The 16,411-nt window shown below is 41.6% G+C and overlaps 1 protein-coding gene across 1 annotated transcript in view; it reads left to right on the top strand.

Annotated features, from left to right (window-relative positions):
• NR2F2 (nuclear receptor subfamily 2 group F member 2) overlaps positions 1-11,970 on the top strand; it is a 28,167-nt gene extending 16,197 nt beyond the window's left edge. The window contains 1 exon segment of the mRNA XM_067471306.1: positions 8,708-11,970. Coding sequence (XP_067327407.1) covers positions 8,708-8,982 — 275 coding nt within the window. The 3' untranslated portion in view covers positions 8,983-11,970.
• The last annotated feature ends 4,441 nt before the right edge of the window (positions 11,971-16,411 follow it).

Raw genomic sequence — 16,411 nt, 5'->3', positions numbered from 1 at the left:
GTCAATTCTGGAAAAAAGACAGACAGGAAGTGTTTCATGTCTTCCCTTGCTTTCCTTTACCATGGCCCACATATATATCTCCTTGAAGGGTAAACTCTCCTCTTTCGCATTATTATTAATAATATTAAAATAATATTAGTATAATATTAATATGGTGCTCTCTCAGGCAATGTTGGAAAAAGACAGACAGGGAGTGTTTCCTGTCTCTTCCTTTGTTTTCCTTTTCCAAAGCCCAGATATATCTCTTCTTGAAGAGGAAACCCTCCTCTTTAGCATTATTATTATTATTATTATTATTATTATTATTATGATCATGATCATTGCAGGCAATGCTGGAAAAAGGCAAGCAATGTGTGTTTCATGCCTCTTCCCTTCTTTCTACCACATTGAAGAGAAATCCTCTCCCTCGGAATTCTTATTCTTAGTATTATTATTAATATTATTACTAATATTCTTATGTTATTGCTGCGAAAGAGTGGAGGTGAGCCTCCTTCCCTGCCCTGGACGCTGTTTGTCTCTTCCCTTGCTTTCCTTTTCCAAGGCCCAGATATATCTCTCCTTGAAGGGTAAACCTTCCTCTTTTGCATTATTATTATTATCATCATGATCATTGCAGGCAATGCTGGAAAAAGGCAAGCAATGTGTGTTTCATGCCTCTTCCCTTCTTTCTACCACATTGAAGAGAAATCCTCTCCCTCGGAATTCTTATTCTTAGTATTATTATTAATATTATTGCTAATATTCTTATGTTATTGCTGCGAAAGAGTCTAGGTGAGCCTCCTTCCCTGCCTTGGACGCTGCTTGTCTCTTCCCTTGCGTTACTTCTCCAAGGCCCAGATATATCTCTTCTTGAAGAGGAAACCCTCCTTTTCGCATTATTATTATTATTATTATTATTATTATTATTATTATTATTATTATCACGATCATTGCAGGCAATGCTGGGAAAAGGCAAGCAATTGGTGTTTCATGCCTTTCCCCTTCTTTCTTTTCTCCGAGGATCACATTGAAGAGAAATCCTCTTCCTCCGCATTCTTATTATTAGTATTATTACTAATATTATTACTAATATTCTGATGTTATTGCTGCGAAAGAGTCTAAGTGAGCCTCCTTCCCTGCCTTGGACGCTTCTTGTCTCTTCCCTTGCTTTCCTTCTCCAAGGCCCAGATATATCTCTCCTTGAAGAGGAAACCCTCCTCTTTCGAATTATTACTATTACTATTATTATTATTGTTATTATTATCAGGAAAATTGCAGGCAATGCTGGAAAAAGGCAAGCAATGAGTGTTTCATGCCTCTTCCCTTCTTTCTACCACAGTGAAGAGAACTCCTCTTCCTCCGCATTCTTATTATTAGTATTATCACTAATATTAGTACTAATATTCTGATGTTATTGCTGCGAAAGAGTGTAGGTGAGCCTCCTTCCCTGCCCTGGACGCTGCTTGTCTCCCTTTTATGAGCCTTTTGCCACATTTACAGCTCGGGGGATGTAAGATCGCTTTCCAAGTGGAGATAAAGGGCCAGCCTTATCTGATGTTGGTGGGGCTATAAAATCCTTCCAGGCGATGCCTGCCGTGGGAGGAATGTTGCCCAGCGAGATGCCCCAATGCCATTGTGCCCGAGGCGCATTGAGATGCAGACACGTCGTCGGTCGGGTCCGAGCATCTCTTTTTCTTTCTCTCCCTCCCTCTCCCTCTTTCTCTCTCTCTTTAGAACTTATATCTGGGGTTTTTAATGGCTTTCAAAGCTATGCATGTGCAAGTACTTTGCCCAAGCGGCTAAGGTCACAACCTGAGCCAAGGCAGCTTCGGGGATTCAAAGCGGCGACCTCATTGTATTTTGGGCCATTCCGAGCAAAATCTTATACGCAGCAGCTTATAACGTTCAGGAAAGTTTCTGCATAGTTCCTATACATATCTAAATGCAGGTATAGATCGATGATTGAGAAGGAAAGAGGAGAGAAAGAGAGAATTTGGGGGAAAAGAGACAAGAGAGAGATTGAGAAACTGCTCTAATGAAGAGAGACATCAGCGTTTGCTTGGTTGCCCTTGAATAGACTAAACTGACAAGATCAGTTTTAAAGGGCCACTTAAATCAGTTTCAAAGCCTGGTCGAAAAAAAAAGCGGTGTCTCCTTGAGGGGGGAATCGCGGAGTTTTATTATCTGGAGCCGAGCCGGTTTCTGCCCGTGTGTGGGTTCTTCTTTTCTTTCTTTTCTTGTCCTTTCCCTTTCAGGACAACAACAAAAAAAATCCCCCCTTTTTTTGCCCCTCCTGGCCTGGATGATTAGACTCTGCTCATTTTATTATTTCTTTCCCCCTTCTCAATGTGTGTCGTTTCTGGCTCTTTCTCTCCCCACCCAGAGGAGCTCTCCCTCCAAATCTGCCAGACCTTAGGCTAAATCTCTTGCCACCTAGATCTGAGGGTAAAGACACACAAGCCACAAACCCAGCACCAGAGCATCCCCAATGCAGTAAAACTTTGAATTTTAATGTCCCAAAAGATTTCGCTTTGGGACCCAGTAGGAGGTGAAACAGTGCAGTCCCCTTTGCGTCCAAGCTGAGACTCCTGAACTTAAGAGTGCTCCATGTTTCCAGGCTACTGGGAAGCCAGAGAGAGGAGCTCTCCCTCCAAATCTGCCAGATCTTAGGCTAAATCTCTCGCCACCTAGATCTGGGGGCAAGCACACTCAACCCACAAACCCAGCACCATAGCATCCCCAGTGCAGTGAAACTTTGAAACTTGGATTTTAATGTCGCAAAAGATTTCGCTTTGGGACCCAGCAGGAGGTGAAACAGTGCAGTCCCCTTTGCGTCCAAGCTGAGACTCCTGAACTTAAGAGTGCTCCATGTTTCCAGACTACTGGGAAGCCAGAGAGAGGAGCTCTCCTTCTAAATCTGCCAGACTTTAGGCTAAATCTCTAGCCACCTAGATCTGAGGGCAAAGCTTAGGATTGGGCCCTTTCCTTCCGCGTTTTGGGGAAGCCTCTTGAAGAATAGGAAAAGCGGGTTTTACACAAGGTGCCATGCAAGGTGGAACTCCGAAAAGGGTTCTTTGTGGCTGATTTCCAAAGAGTCTAAAGAAGTATATACATAGATTAGATAGAGCTATGTAGAGATAGATTTATAGATAGATAGATAGATAGATAGATAGATATAGATAGATAGATGGAGGGGGGGGAGGGGTCCTTTGTGACCAATACCCAAAGAGACTAAAGAAGTATATGCATAAATAGATAGATATAGCTATGTTGATAGATAAATGTAGATGTGTGTGTGTGTGTATAGAGAGAAGGGGGAAGGGGTCCTTTGTGGTAGATACCCAAAGAATCTAAAGAAGTATATGCATAGATAGATAGAGATAGCTATGTAGATAGATAAATGTAGATGTGTGTGTGTGTGTGTGTGTGTGTGTGTGTAGAGAGGGGGGAGAGAGGTCCTTTGTGGCTGACACCCAAAGAGTCTAAAGAAGTATATGCATAGATAGATAGAGATAGCTATGTAGATACATAAATGTATATTTGTGTGTGTGTGTGTGTGTGTGTGTGCAGAGAAGGGGGGATGGGTCCTTTGTGGTTGATACCCAAAGAGTCTAAAGAAGTATATGCATAGATAGACAGAGATAGCTATGTAAATAGATAAACGTAGATTTGTGTGTGTGTGTGTGTGTGTAGAGAGAGAGAGAGAGAGAGAGACTAAAGGGGTCCTTTGTGGCTGACACCCAAAGAGTCTAAAGAAGTATATGCATAGATAGATAGAGATAAATAAATGTAGATGTGTATGTGTGTGTGTATAGAGAGAAGGGGGGAAGGGGTCCTTTGTGGCTGATACCCAAAGAGTCTAAATAAGTATATGTATAGATAGAGATAGCTATGTAGATAGATAAATGTAGGTGTGTGTGTGTGTATCTATATAAATAAAAAATGTAATGTTTGTAGGATTAACATAAATCAAAAACCACTGGACAAATTGACACCAAATTTGGACACAATACACCTATTAGGCCAACGAGTGACCATCAGTCATAAAAACACGAAAAACTCAGCAAAAGGGACTTAAAAAGCCATAATAATAATAATAATAATAATAATAATAACCCATTACAATGCATACACAAAACCACATGTACACACACACATACACACACATATATACACACACACATATACACAAAACACATATAAACAGATGGCCACAGCAACGCAGGGGAAGGCTAGTATATATATAGAGGGGGGGGGTCCTTTGTGGCGGATGTCCAAAGAATTTAGAGAAGTATATGCATAGATAGATACTTAGATAGATGAATAGATAGATAGATAGATAGATAGATATTATGTAGATATATATGAATATCTATATAAATAAAAATGTAATGTTCGTTTGTGGGATTAACATAAGTCAAAAACCACTGGACAAATTGACACCAAATTTGGACACAAGACACCTATCAGGCCAACGAGTGACCATCACTCATAAAAGCACTGAAAAACATAGCGAAAGGGACTTAAAAAGCCAAAAATTTAAAAAAATGCATTACAATGCTTGCGCAAAACCACATATACACAAATATATATACACACATATACACATCTGCATATACACACAAAACACATATACACAGACTGGGGAGAGCAATTTTATTTTATATATATATATATATATATGAATGAAATATATGTGTGTGTGTGTATATATATACACACACACACATAAACATACATATATATATATATGAATGAAATATATGTGTGTGTGTGTGTGTGTGTATATATATACACACACACATACACATACACATACATATACATATGCACACACACACACATAATTGGATAGGTCTTTTGTAACGTTAATGCTTAGAAGTAGCCTTGTTTGGTTTCTGATTTTAGGAATTGCCCCATTTAGAAATGCATATGGTTCTCTGGATATAGGATATAGAGTACCTATGAGCCTTTAGATGTGGGGTGGACTACAGCTCCCATCATCCCACCACAATTCCCCCCTCCCCCCCCCCCTTTGGAACCAGCATTTTGAAATGGTCAGGAATGGGTTTGTGTGCTAAGTTTGGTCCAGATCCATTGTTGGGTTCTCTTTATAAGGCAGTCAGCCTGGGAATCACATGAATGGATTGGCTAGATAGATAGATAGATAGATAGATAGATAGATAGATGGAGAGATAGAAATGTACACGTTTATTGTATATAGATATTTGAATTTATAGAGATAGGCACACAGAAGCAAAGTGTAGGATACTGAGGGTGCTTCTTAGAAAGGGAACCTTTGAATATATACATATACATTATCTGTGTGTCTATATGTATATTTATATATTTATACAGACATATACTTAATACACATTGTATACATATATTATATACATAATATACACCTGCATAATATACACATGCATACACACACACTCACACATACATACATACATACATACATACATACATACAAGCAAGTTAATGACGATGGAAGATGAGACTTCTCCGAGTCTCAATACGTCAAGATGTCCAAGACGTCAACCCTTTTGTGGTTGACGTCTTGGAAGGGGGGAGGTCAAAAAAGAAGTCTCAATATATGAATAGAAGTTTTTAAAAAGCAAGAGGTTGGGAGAGTGACAACAATAACCCAAAATGAATGAACTGGTCTTGGAAAGGGGCGTCTAAAGCTGAGCAAAGAAGTGAATCTGAGGCAAATCCGAATTAGGAGAAAGGAATCTACGTCAGGATTAGATCTGCACCCTCTCTGTTGGCTTTCAGGAAGAACCTAACAACCTTCCTTCCTAAGGAAGCTTTTCCTTTAGGTTTCATCAGGGTGGATTTCCCGATCTTGTTGGGGTGTCCGTAAGGATTGAACTGGTTTTGTTATATATTTTTTTACATTGTATGTTTTTGTTAGCTGTAAGCCGCCTGGGGCCCTTGATTTGGGGACAGGTGGGGTACATATCTCATAAATAGATAAATAACTAAGGAAGATGGGGATCTAAAGAGGTCTACAAGATAGATAGATAAATAGATAGCTCGATAGATAGCTAGAAAGGCAGCCAAACAAAGAAACATAGATAACTGGATAGATAGGTAGGTAGGTAGGTAGATAGCTGGATAGATTGCTCGAAAGATAGAGAAGCAGGTGGGCAGGTAGGTGGGTAGGTAGCTCCATAGTTAGGTAGATAGCTCGGTAGGTAGGTAGGTAGGTAGATAGATAGATAGATAGATAGATAGATAGATGAGGCTATTGCTTTTATCTAATCTTAAGGATTTTATTGACTGATGTTTTATTATGGTTTTACCTTTTTATGTGTTTCCGGTTGATTGATTTTCTATGCTAGTGTGCTGTAAGTCGCCTTGGGTCGGCCTAACAAATAAAGAATAGATAGATAGGTAGATATATAGATAGATCAATAGATAGATAGATAGATAGAGTGGTAGATAGACGGCTTGATGGAGTGGTAGAAAAATAGATAGCTTATAGATAGATCTATAGGTAGCTCTGTAGATAGCTCGATAAATAGTTCGGTAGGTAGGTAGATAGCTCGATAGACAGAGTGGTACACAGATAGCTTGATAGAGTGGAAAAATAGATAGCTTATAGATAGATAGATAGATAGATAGATAGATAGATAGATAGATAGATAGATAGCTCTATAGGTAGTTCTATAGATAGCTCGATAGATGGCTGGATAGATGGCTTGCTCGCTCGCTCGCTAGCTAGCTAGATATTATTTATTTTCGTCCTTCTCACCCCCGAAGAGGGACTCAGGGCGGCTTACAACATGCAACCATTAGATGCCAAACAATACATTAAAATATACAGTTACAATTAAAACAGCAATTAAAAACAATTATAAACATTCAATTTAATGGTTCAAAATCCTACTCCAGGTCAGTGCATTGCCGGTGGTGGCTTCAAGCATTCTCTTCCTAGTGGCAACATCTACTGATCAAATGCTTGATCCCACAGCCAGGTTTAGAGTTTTTTACCAAAGGGGGCCGACCGATAGATAGCTAGATAGATAGATAGCTAGCTAGCTAGCTAGCTAGATAGATAGATAGATAGATAGATAGAGTATATTGTATTGATGGGCTTGGCCTCATGTAAGCCGCCCGAGTCCCCTTGGGGAGATGGTGGCAGGGTATATATAAAGTATTATTATAGATAGATAGATAGATAGATAGATAGATATAGTGTATATTGTATTGATGGGCTTGGCCTCATGTAAGCCGCCTGGAGTCCCCTTGGGGAGATGGTGGCGGGATATAACTAAAGTTATTATTATTATTATTATTATTATTATTATAGAAAGATAGATAGAAAAGCAGACAGACAGACAGACAGACAGACAGATAGATAGATAGATAGATAGAAAAATAGATAGATTGTGTATATTGTATTGATGGGCTTGGCCTCATGTAAGCCACCCTGAGTCCCCTTGGGGAGCAAGTTTTATTATTATTATTGTTGTTGTTGTTGTTGTTGTTGTTATTGTTGTCAGTAGACACCTCCAAGGTCATGTGGCCGGCATGACTGCATGGAGCATGTTTTCGAACTGCTAGGTTGGCAGAAGCTGGGGCTGTCAGCGGAAGCTCACGCTGCTCCCCAGAATCGAACCTGTGACCTGGGGGGGGGGGGGGGGCTCCCAGATAGATAGATAGGATAGATAGATAGATTGTGTATATTGTGTATATTGTATTGATGGGCTTGGCCTCATGTAAGCCACCCCAGTCCCCTTGGGGAGATGGTGGCGGGGTATAAATAAAGATTATTATTATTATTATTATTATTATTATTATTATAGAAAGATAGATAGAAAAATGGATAGATAGATGGATGGATAGATAGTAAGATAGAAAGATATATATATATATAGAGAGAGAGAGAGAGACAGACAGAAAGTTAGATAGATAGAGAGAGGATAGATAGGTGAGAGATAACAACAACAACAACAACAACAACAACAACTTTATTTATATCCCGCCATTATCTCCAAGAAGGAACTAATAGAAAGATAGATAGAAAAATGGATAGATAGATGGATAGATAGAAAGATAGAAAGATATACATATATAGAGAGATAGAGAGATAGATAGATAGATAGACAGAAAGATAGATAGATAGAAAGGTAAAGGTTGTCCTCTGACATGAAGTCCAGTCTTATCCGACTCTGGGGTGTGTTTCTCATCTCCATTTCTAAGCCGAAGAGCCTTCGAACTACTAGGTTGGCAGAAGCTGGGGATGTCAGCGGAAGCTCACCCCACTCCCCGGAATTGAACCTGCGCCCTTTCGATCTGTGCCACCGGGGTCTCCCAGATAGATAGATAGATAGATAGATAGATAGAAAGAGAAGGGTGTTGGGTGCTGGGGCTGGGGCTTGGGAGAATGCAAGGGGGGGGGAGGTCTCTCTTGGAGAGGTCTCCAGAGTTCTGCAAAGGCGTGTTGGACCAACCCCACTCCCCGGAATTGAACTTGCGTCCTTTCGATCTGCGCCACCGGGGGCTCCCAGATAGATAGATAGATAGATAGATAGATAGATAGATAGATAGATAGAAAGAGAAGGGTGTTGGGGGCTGGGGCTTGGGAGAATGCAAAGGGGGGAGGTCTCTCTTGGAGAGGTCTCCAGAGTTCTGCAAAGGCGTGTTGGACCCTGACGTGCGTGTGGCCCTTTCTCCCCCCCTTCCTCGCCCTCTCCCGGTCTTCCCCTTGCAGATGCGTGTGGTCTCTCCGACGTGGCCCACGTGGAAAGTTTACAGGAGAAGTCCCAGTGCGCGCTGGAGGAGTACGTCCGGAGCCAGTACCCGAACCAACCCACGCGCTTTGGCAAACTGTTGTTACGCCTCCCGTCTCTGCGCACCGTCTCTTCCTCGGTCATAGAGCAATTGTTTTTCGTCCGTTTGGTAGGTAAAACCCCCATCGAGACCCTGATCCGGGATATGTTACTGTCTGGAAGCAGTTTTAACTGGCCTTACATGGCCATCCAATAAGAAGGAGGAGGCGAGAATATCAATCAATCAATATTAAATAATAAGAATTAAAAAAGGGAGGAAACGAACCAAACGAAACCTCCGAAACGGGGGAAAGATTCGGAACAGAGATTTTTTTTTTCCTTTTCTTTTTTTTCTTTCCTCCTTTCGGGTTTGTTTTCTTGGCAAGTTGACATTGGAAAAAGGAAAGGAAAGGCAAGAACCCTAGTCAGGATCAATCCGAAGGTGCTTCAGCTCCCCAAGGAGGTTTGGTTTGGATCCACCTTGGCTAAAAAAAGAAGAGAATAAGGATCAGGATTGGAGTTTGGACTTTTTGCATTGACTCGAAAACTAAACTAAATCAGAGACTCCTGAAATGAACTTTTTACAGAATGCGTTCAGAGAAGAAAACAAAAAAAGAATTCCTTGTCGTTCAAAAAGTTGCTATTTCTCGCTCTTTCTCTCTCTTTCTTGTTTTTTTTAAAGGAAATCGTGTTTTTTCCCCTCTCTCCTTTCATTTGTTTGTGGGGGTGTTAAACTTTGGAACACAGTCTCTTGCGAAAAGTGCATTTTAGAGGAGATCTGGAGATAATTAACAGAATGGAAACAATCCTCTCTTTCTCTCTCTTTCTCTTTCTTTCTCTTTCTCTCCTTCCTTCTGCCCCAAACTGTCCTATGTTGCTTGTTGTACCTATAGAGTTCTGTTTGGGGTTGGGTTTTCAATTTTTTTTTTGTATTTTCCTTCCCTTCTTTTTGTATTTTCCCTCTCTCTTTCTCTCTTTCTCTCTCCTGGTTCCAAACCAGTTGATTCTGTGGTTCAATAATAATTTTTGATATAAGGAAAAATAATAATAATAATCTGTGTATCCTTTTGAGAAAAAAATATGTTCTGAAAGAATTAAAACTGTCAAGGGAAGGTTTCTGAGAAAGGAATAAAATAGATATATATCAATTCTCTCTCTCCCCCCCCCCCCTCCAAAAATATGGAAGCGCACTTAAAAAATTGCCCAGACCACATTTAGCTCCAAGCATCAGTTTTAGGAGCCCCTGGGGATGCAATGGGTTAAACCCTTGTGCTGGCAGGACTGCTGACCGAAAGGTTTGGTGGTTCGAATCAGAATCCAGGGAGCGGGGTGAGCTCCCGTCTGTCAGCTCCAGCTTCTCATGCCGGGGCATGAGAGAAGCCTCCCACAGGATGGTAAAATATCCAGGCATCTCCTGGGCAATGTCCCTGCAGACTGCCAATTTTCCAGTTCTCTCACACCAGAAGCCCTGGGCAACGTCCTTGCAGACGGGAAAATTCTCCAGTTCTCTCACACCAGAAGTCCTGGGCAACGTCCTTGCAAATTCTCCAGTTCTCTCACACCAGAAGCCCTGGTTAACGTCCTTGCAGACAGGCAAATTCTCCAGTTCTCTCACACCAAAAGCCCTGGGCAACGTCCTTGCAGACGGACCAATTCGAAGCCCAAGGCAGCGTCCTTGCAGACGGGCCAATTCTCCAGTTCTCTCACACCAGAAGTCCTGGGCAACGTCCTTGCAGACGGGCCAGTTCTCCAGTTCTCTCACAGAAGCCCTGGTTAACGTCCTTGCAGACAGGCAAATTCTCCAGTTCTCTCACACCAGAAGTCCTGGTTAACGTCCTTGCAGACAGGCAAATTCTCCAGTTCTTTCACACCAAAAGCCCTGGGCAACGTCCTTGCAGACGGACCAATTCTCTCACACCAGAAGCCCAAGGCAGCGTCCTTGCAGACAGGAAAATTGTCCAGTTCTCTCACACCAGAAGTCCTGGTTAACGTCCTTGCAGACGGACCAATTCTCCCAATTCTCTCACATCAAAAGCCCAGGGGAACGTCCTTGCAGACGGGCCAATTCTCCCAATTCTCTCACACCAAAAGCCCAGGGCAGCGTCCTTGCAGACGGGGAAAATTCTCCAGTTCTCGCACACCAGAAGCCCAAGGCAAAGGTCCTTGCAGACGGGCCAATTCTCCCAGTTCTCTCACACTAAAAGCCTTAGAGAAGTCCTTGTAGACGGGCCAATTCTCCTAATTCTCTCACACCAAAAGCCCAGGGGAACGTCCTTGCAGACGGCCAATTCTCCCAATTCTCTCACACCAAAAGCCCAGGGGAACGTCCTTGCAGACGGGCCAGTTCTCCAATTCTCTCACACCAGAAGCCCAGGGCAACGTCCTTGCAGACGGACCAATTCTCCCAATTCTCTCACACCAAAAGCCCCGGCAACGTCTGTTTTTAATGCTCCAGACCCCAAATAAATAAAAGGAACCACTATTTTATTCCTCCCTCCTCCCCCCACCTTCACCCCAAACTCATCCACCCTTGGTTAGGGTTTTTATCTCTATTTTCAAGACAAAGCTTGGATTTTTTGGGAAGGGAAATCAATGGATAATTTCTTAAGAGGGAGATGGAATATTGTGTCTAAGACGCAACTTGGTTTGTTTTTCGAATTTTTGGTGACAATGAGAACCCATTCAAGCCCACTTTGACGCACACCAAACCCAACTGCACCCAGAGAGAATCATCACCAAGTGAACTTTTTTGTAATTCGAATGAGATTTCGGGTTATTTTCCCCCTCTCCGCCTTGTTGTCCCCCCCAATTGTTACTTACCTACCTACCTACCTACCTGAGCCCCCTCTTGATCTGTTTGTATATTTGCAAGCTCTTTGTATTATAATACTTGTTGATATTTTCCCCCTTTTTTTAAAGAAAAAAGAAGAAGAAAAAAACCATTGAATTCAGCATGACAAAAAAAAATAACACTACTGTTGGCACTTATAGATAACGTGGTTGATTCAGTATCTTAGAGTTTACAGTTTTTGTGTTTTAAAGAGGAAAAAAAAGCTGAAGGTTTTTTTTTTTTGAAAAGTGCAACATTTCTGTATACTGTAAAAGTTATAATAACTGAAAACTGTTTGGTCCAGTCTTTGTGTGTTATATTCCAAGGAAAAAAATTGAAAGTATTCAGAAATTAAAATATTATTTGATATCTGAACCACTTTTTTGTATGGCTCTCTCCGACTAAATGTTTTGTTTTGTTCTTTTGTGGGGGGAATAATATATCCTTCTTGATTATTGATATTTCTGCCTAATGATATTCTATATCTATATCTATATTATTATTATTATTATTTGAATGGTGCAGCACTGATTGTTTTTAAGTGCAGGCCAAGGTCTTTAGGCATTGCACCCAGTGTGCCGATCACCACTGGGACCACCTTTATTGGCTTGTGCCAGAGTCTTTGCAGTTCTATTATTATTATTATTATTATTATTATTATTACTATATACACAGCAAACAAGATCACTATGCCGGCTTTTGTATTGGATCACACAGTCAGACACTTCCGAAGCATCTAGGACTGAGTGATGTATGGGAATTGTTTTTAAGTGCAGGCCAAGGTCTTTAGGCACTGCACCCAGTGTGCCGATCACCACTGGGACCACCTTTATTGGCTTGTGCCAGAGTCTTTGCAGTTCTATTATTATTATTATTATTATTATTATTATTATTATTAGATACATAACAAGATCATGACACAGCAAACAAGATCACTATGCTGGCTTTTGTATTGGATCACAGTCAGACACTTCCAGGCATGTTAGGTATTAGGGAATAATGCAGCACTGATTGTTTTTAAGTGCAGGCCAAGGTCTTTAGGCACTGTACCCTGTGTGCAGATCACCACTGGAACCACCATTACACCCAGTGTGCCAATCACCACTGGGACCACCTCGACTGGCTTGTGCCAAAGTCTTTGCATTATTATTATTATTATTATTATTATTATTATTATTATTATTATTGTATTGCATCACACAGTCAGACACTTCCCAAGTGTCTAGGACTATGTGATATTGGTGCAGCACCTGCAAGCCTGAACCTGGGAGGAGGGGTATAATGCTGGCAGATCCTAGTAGGGTGTCCTTTTGCAGCTGACAGATGGTAATTTGGTCAGTGCCTATTGTTTTCAAGTGCAGGCCATGGTCTTTAGACACTGCACCCAGTGTGCTTCTCAACAATTCTGCTGTCACCTGGGATTGCAACATCTAGGATGTATACTTTGTATGGTTGAAGGCTTTCATGGCCAGAATAAAGGGGTTGTTGTGAGTTTTCCAGCCTGTATGGCTATGTTCCAGAAGCATTGTCTCCTGACATTTCGCCTGCGTCTATGACCTCTAAGGATGCAGGCAAAACATGCTTCTGCCCAGAAAACTCACAGCAACCCAGATCCAAACTTTAGCAAGATTGTGAAGTTTGACATCTTCATTTTCTGTAATCTTTTTAGGCTTGTTATTATTATTATTATTATTATTATTATTATTATTATTATTATTATTATGGGTGTTGATTAGTACTTGTCAGACTTTGGTCACAGCTGATGTGCTGTGTGTTGTTTTGGGGGGAGGGGGGAGAGGCCCAACTCTAGCTCTTGGCTTGATCTGTGGCTTCAGAGATGTGGGGAGACCCTTCATGTGTGCGCTCAGAAGCCAATGTGACAGTGTGTGCATGGACTGCAACCTGAGATGGCAACCTCCCTTTCCCCTCGACCTCCCTCCGCTTAACTACAAATAAATTGGCTTCAGGGAGAGAGGTGGGAGGGCTGGGATGAGAGATGACCTATTATTTCTGTCCCACTTTGGGATGTGGCTCTGCAGGTGTGCCATGGGGAGGATGCACTCCAGTGTTTGGCTCCAGATTGGGCCTCTCATTCTCTTACATGCATTTTGGGGGCTCAATGCAGGGAACTTTCCCCATAGTGGTCCTCCTGCAAGTCTAGGGATGCATCTACCAAGTATGAATGCATTCCTATGCACACTGTACATATCTTATTTGTAGTGGAAGAAACAACACACACACACAGTGAAAGATCAATATAACATCTAAAATGAAGAACAAATATATAAACTTATCGGTCATTCAATGGGAAGTGTGGGCCTGCTTTTGCCTGATGAGAAAGTCAAATTAATTAGGGTTGTTGTTATTGTATTAAGGCTAGAACATGCCAAGGCTGGAAACCACACAACACCCCATTGTTGTTATCCCATGCCTTCAAGTCATTTCAGATCCAATGTAATGTTTAGGGATGACCTTGAGGGATGGCCTGGAAGATCCCATCCAACCTACCAGCCTGATTTTAGGGATCCACAAAATGCAGTACCATTAATGTAGACTTGATGGGCACAGTTCTATTAATGTAGACTTAAGATACCACTTCATGGGTGAATGCAATGAAATGTTGGGAGTTGGCAGATGGAAGGATGAGAAGATCTCTTGCTGGCAAACCAAGATGGAGCCAATCTAGGGCTCATCAACATTGTAGAATCACTCTCACTATGATGGCACCATGCTACTGGAAGTATGGGAGGTGTAGTTGGACCTGTTTGGCAGAGAAGGTGAAAGACCTTGTCACACTAGACCTCCCATACTTCCATAGCATTGCGCCATAACAGTCCAATTGCAAATCCCACAGTGTAACTGCACTATCTTGAATGTCTTCAACAAATCTCATTCTTCCATCCTTTCCATGATGGACCTTCTTGGCAAAGGAGATTCCATCTGAACATTAGGAATAACTTCCTGACTGTGAGAGCCGTTCAGCAGTGGAACTCTCTGCTGAACTGGTCCATCACTTCTTCAACTTCAAGGAAGGGGGGGGGGAATCTAGGTTTCTCAGGTTAATAATAATAATAATAATAATAATAATAATAATAATAATAATATTACTGGGTTGCTGTGAGTTCCATCTGAACATTAGGAAGAACTTCCTGACTGTGAGAGCCGTTCAGCAGTGGAACTCTCTGCCCCGGAGTGTGGTGGAGGCTCCTTCTTTGGAAGCTTTTAAACAGAGGCTGGATGGCCATCAGTCAGGGGTGCTTTGAATGTAATATTCCTGCTTCTTTGGAGAGGGTTGGACTGGATGGCCCATGAGGTTTCTTCCAACTCTATGATTCTATGATTCTATGACCATCATGAGCGAGTCCTATATGTTGGGAGATGTGCACTTGTAGACACCTCACTTTATCATAGAAGGCCTTCTAGACCATACATCCAGGCCTCTAAAAAGAATAATTGGGGTGGGTTACAATGGTTTCTTCTTCAATGAGGAGATGATTGATTTGGAAGCAAGCACCCTTCAACCTAGTGGGATTTCTGTGGAAATTAAACACGCAACCTTCCCTGACTTGCCTTCTCCATATTGTCTATCTTGATCTAGCCTTCAAGTCCTTGGATTGAATGGATCTCCATTCTTCAAGCTCCTCTGCTTTGCTTGGATGTGTCTTGGAAGAGTGACCAAGGTGTCCTTCTAGATAGATAGACTTGTTCTATCAAGAAGGGAAACCTGGATTGCAGTTGTCTTTGTGTTGAGCTGAGAAGATAGACAAGTGAGATCCCTCAGCCCAGATTGCACCCAGGTATTGCTCCAGTTCAGAGAGGCTTTGTGTTGGTTGACTCTCATGGTTGCAATGGACTTCTTCTTATATCCTCTTCTCTGGACTTCTGGATGAGTTAGGCCTGGTTCTTTTGTACCAGTTCTTCTAGTTCTTCTGTTCCAGTATTTGAAGAGAGGGCTGTGTGTGTGTGAGGAGAAAAATCCATGTTTATTTCATGGATTGCAAACCACATGAGTGGAGAGTAACATTTAAGCATTTGGGCAATAGTTGTACACCCTGTTTCCCTGAAAATTACATTAATGTTTGCTCCAAAAGATGTGCTAGGATATATTTTCAGGGGAGGTCTTATTTTTCCAAATTGACTTTTTAATGAAGAGTAACCAGGGCTTGTTTCTGAATTAGGTCTTATATTTTGAGTATCCTCCCAAAAGACAACCCTGAAAAAGCATGCTAAAAATCATGATTTTGGGGAAACAAGGTAGTTGTCTCTCTGGGCAATTCTGAGTCTGTTTCTAGTTGAAAGATTTCAGAAAAGATTGAAATGGATTCCAAAATAGGATCACCCCCTCCCAAGATTTTTTCCTCTTCCATTCCAAGTCCAATATAATAAATACAATATGATATATTACCTATCCAAGAGTTGACCCCAAGTTGGAGTTGTTTTAGAGGCCTGGAGATAGGTGTGAGTTTATGGCACTTCAGCAAAGTTTTTCTTCGCCTGCTGAGACAGAACAAAAAGCACTCCCTCCAGCCTTTGGCTTGGACAAAGGAGGTGGGGAGGAATTCCCTGCGAAATTGACTAAGACTTCTCTTTAAAACACACAACAACAACGACAACAACAACAAAAATATCCTGACTACCTTTCCTTCAAGAGGGGGAAGTCTTGCTGATTATTCAGGCTTGGGAAAGCTGCTGCTGTTGTTGTTAGGGTGGGTTGTGTTTCATCTTTTTCATGCCTTTCTCTCCCCTTTCCAACCTGTGCTAAATTCGAATCAAGGGGAGTCCTCAGTATCAGCGTTTTGGTTGCGGGAGATCCGAA

This window comes from Anolis sagrei, chromosome 9 (genome assembly GCF_037176765.1).
Source record: "Anolis sagrei isolate rAnoSag1 chromosome 9, rAnoSag1.mat, whole genome shotgun sequence".
NCBI classification, from domain to species: domain Eukaryota; kingdom Metazoa; phylum Chordata; class Lepidosauria; order Squamata; family Dactyloidae; genus Anolis; species Anolis sagrei.
This window is presented reverse-complemented; position numbering and strand designations above follow the sequence as displayed.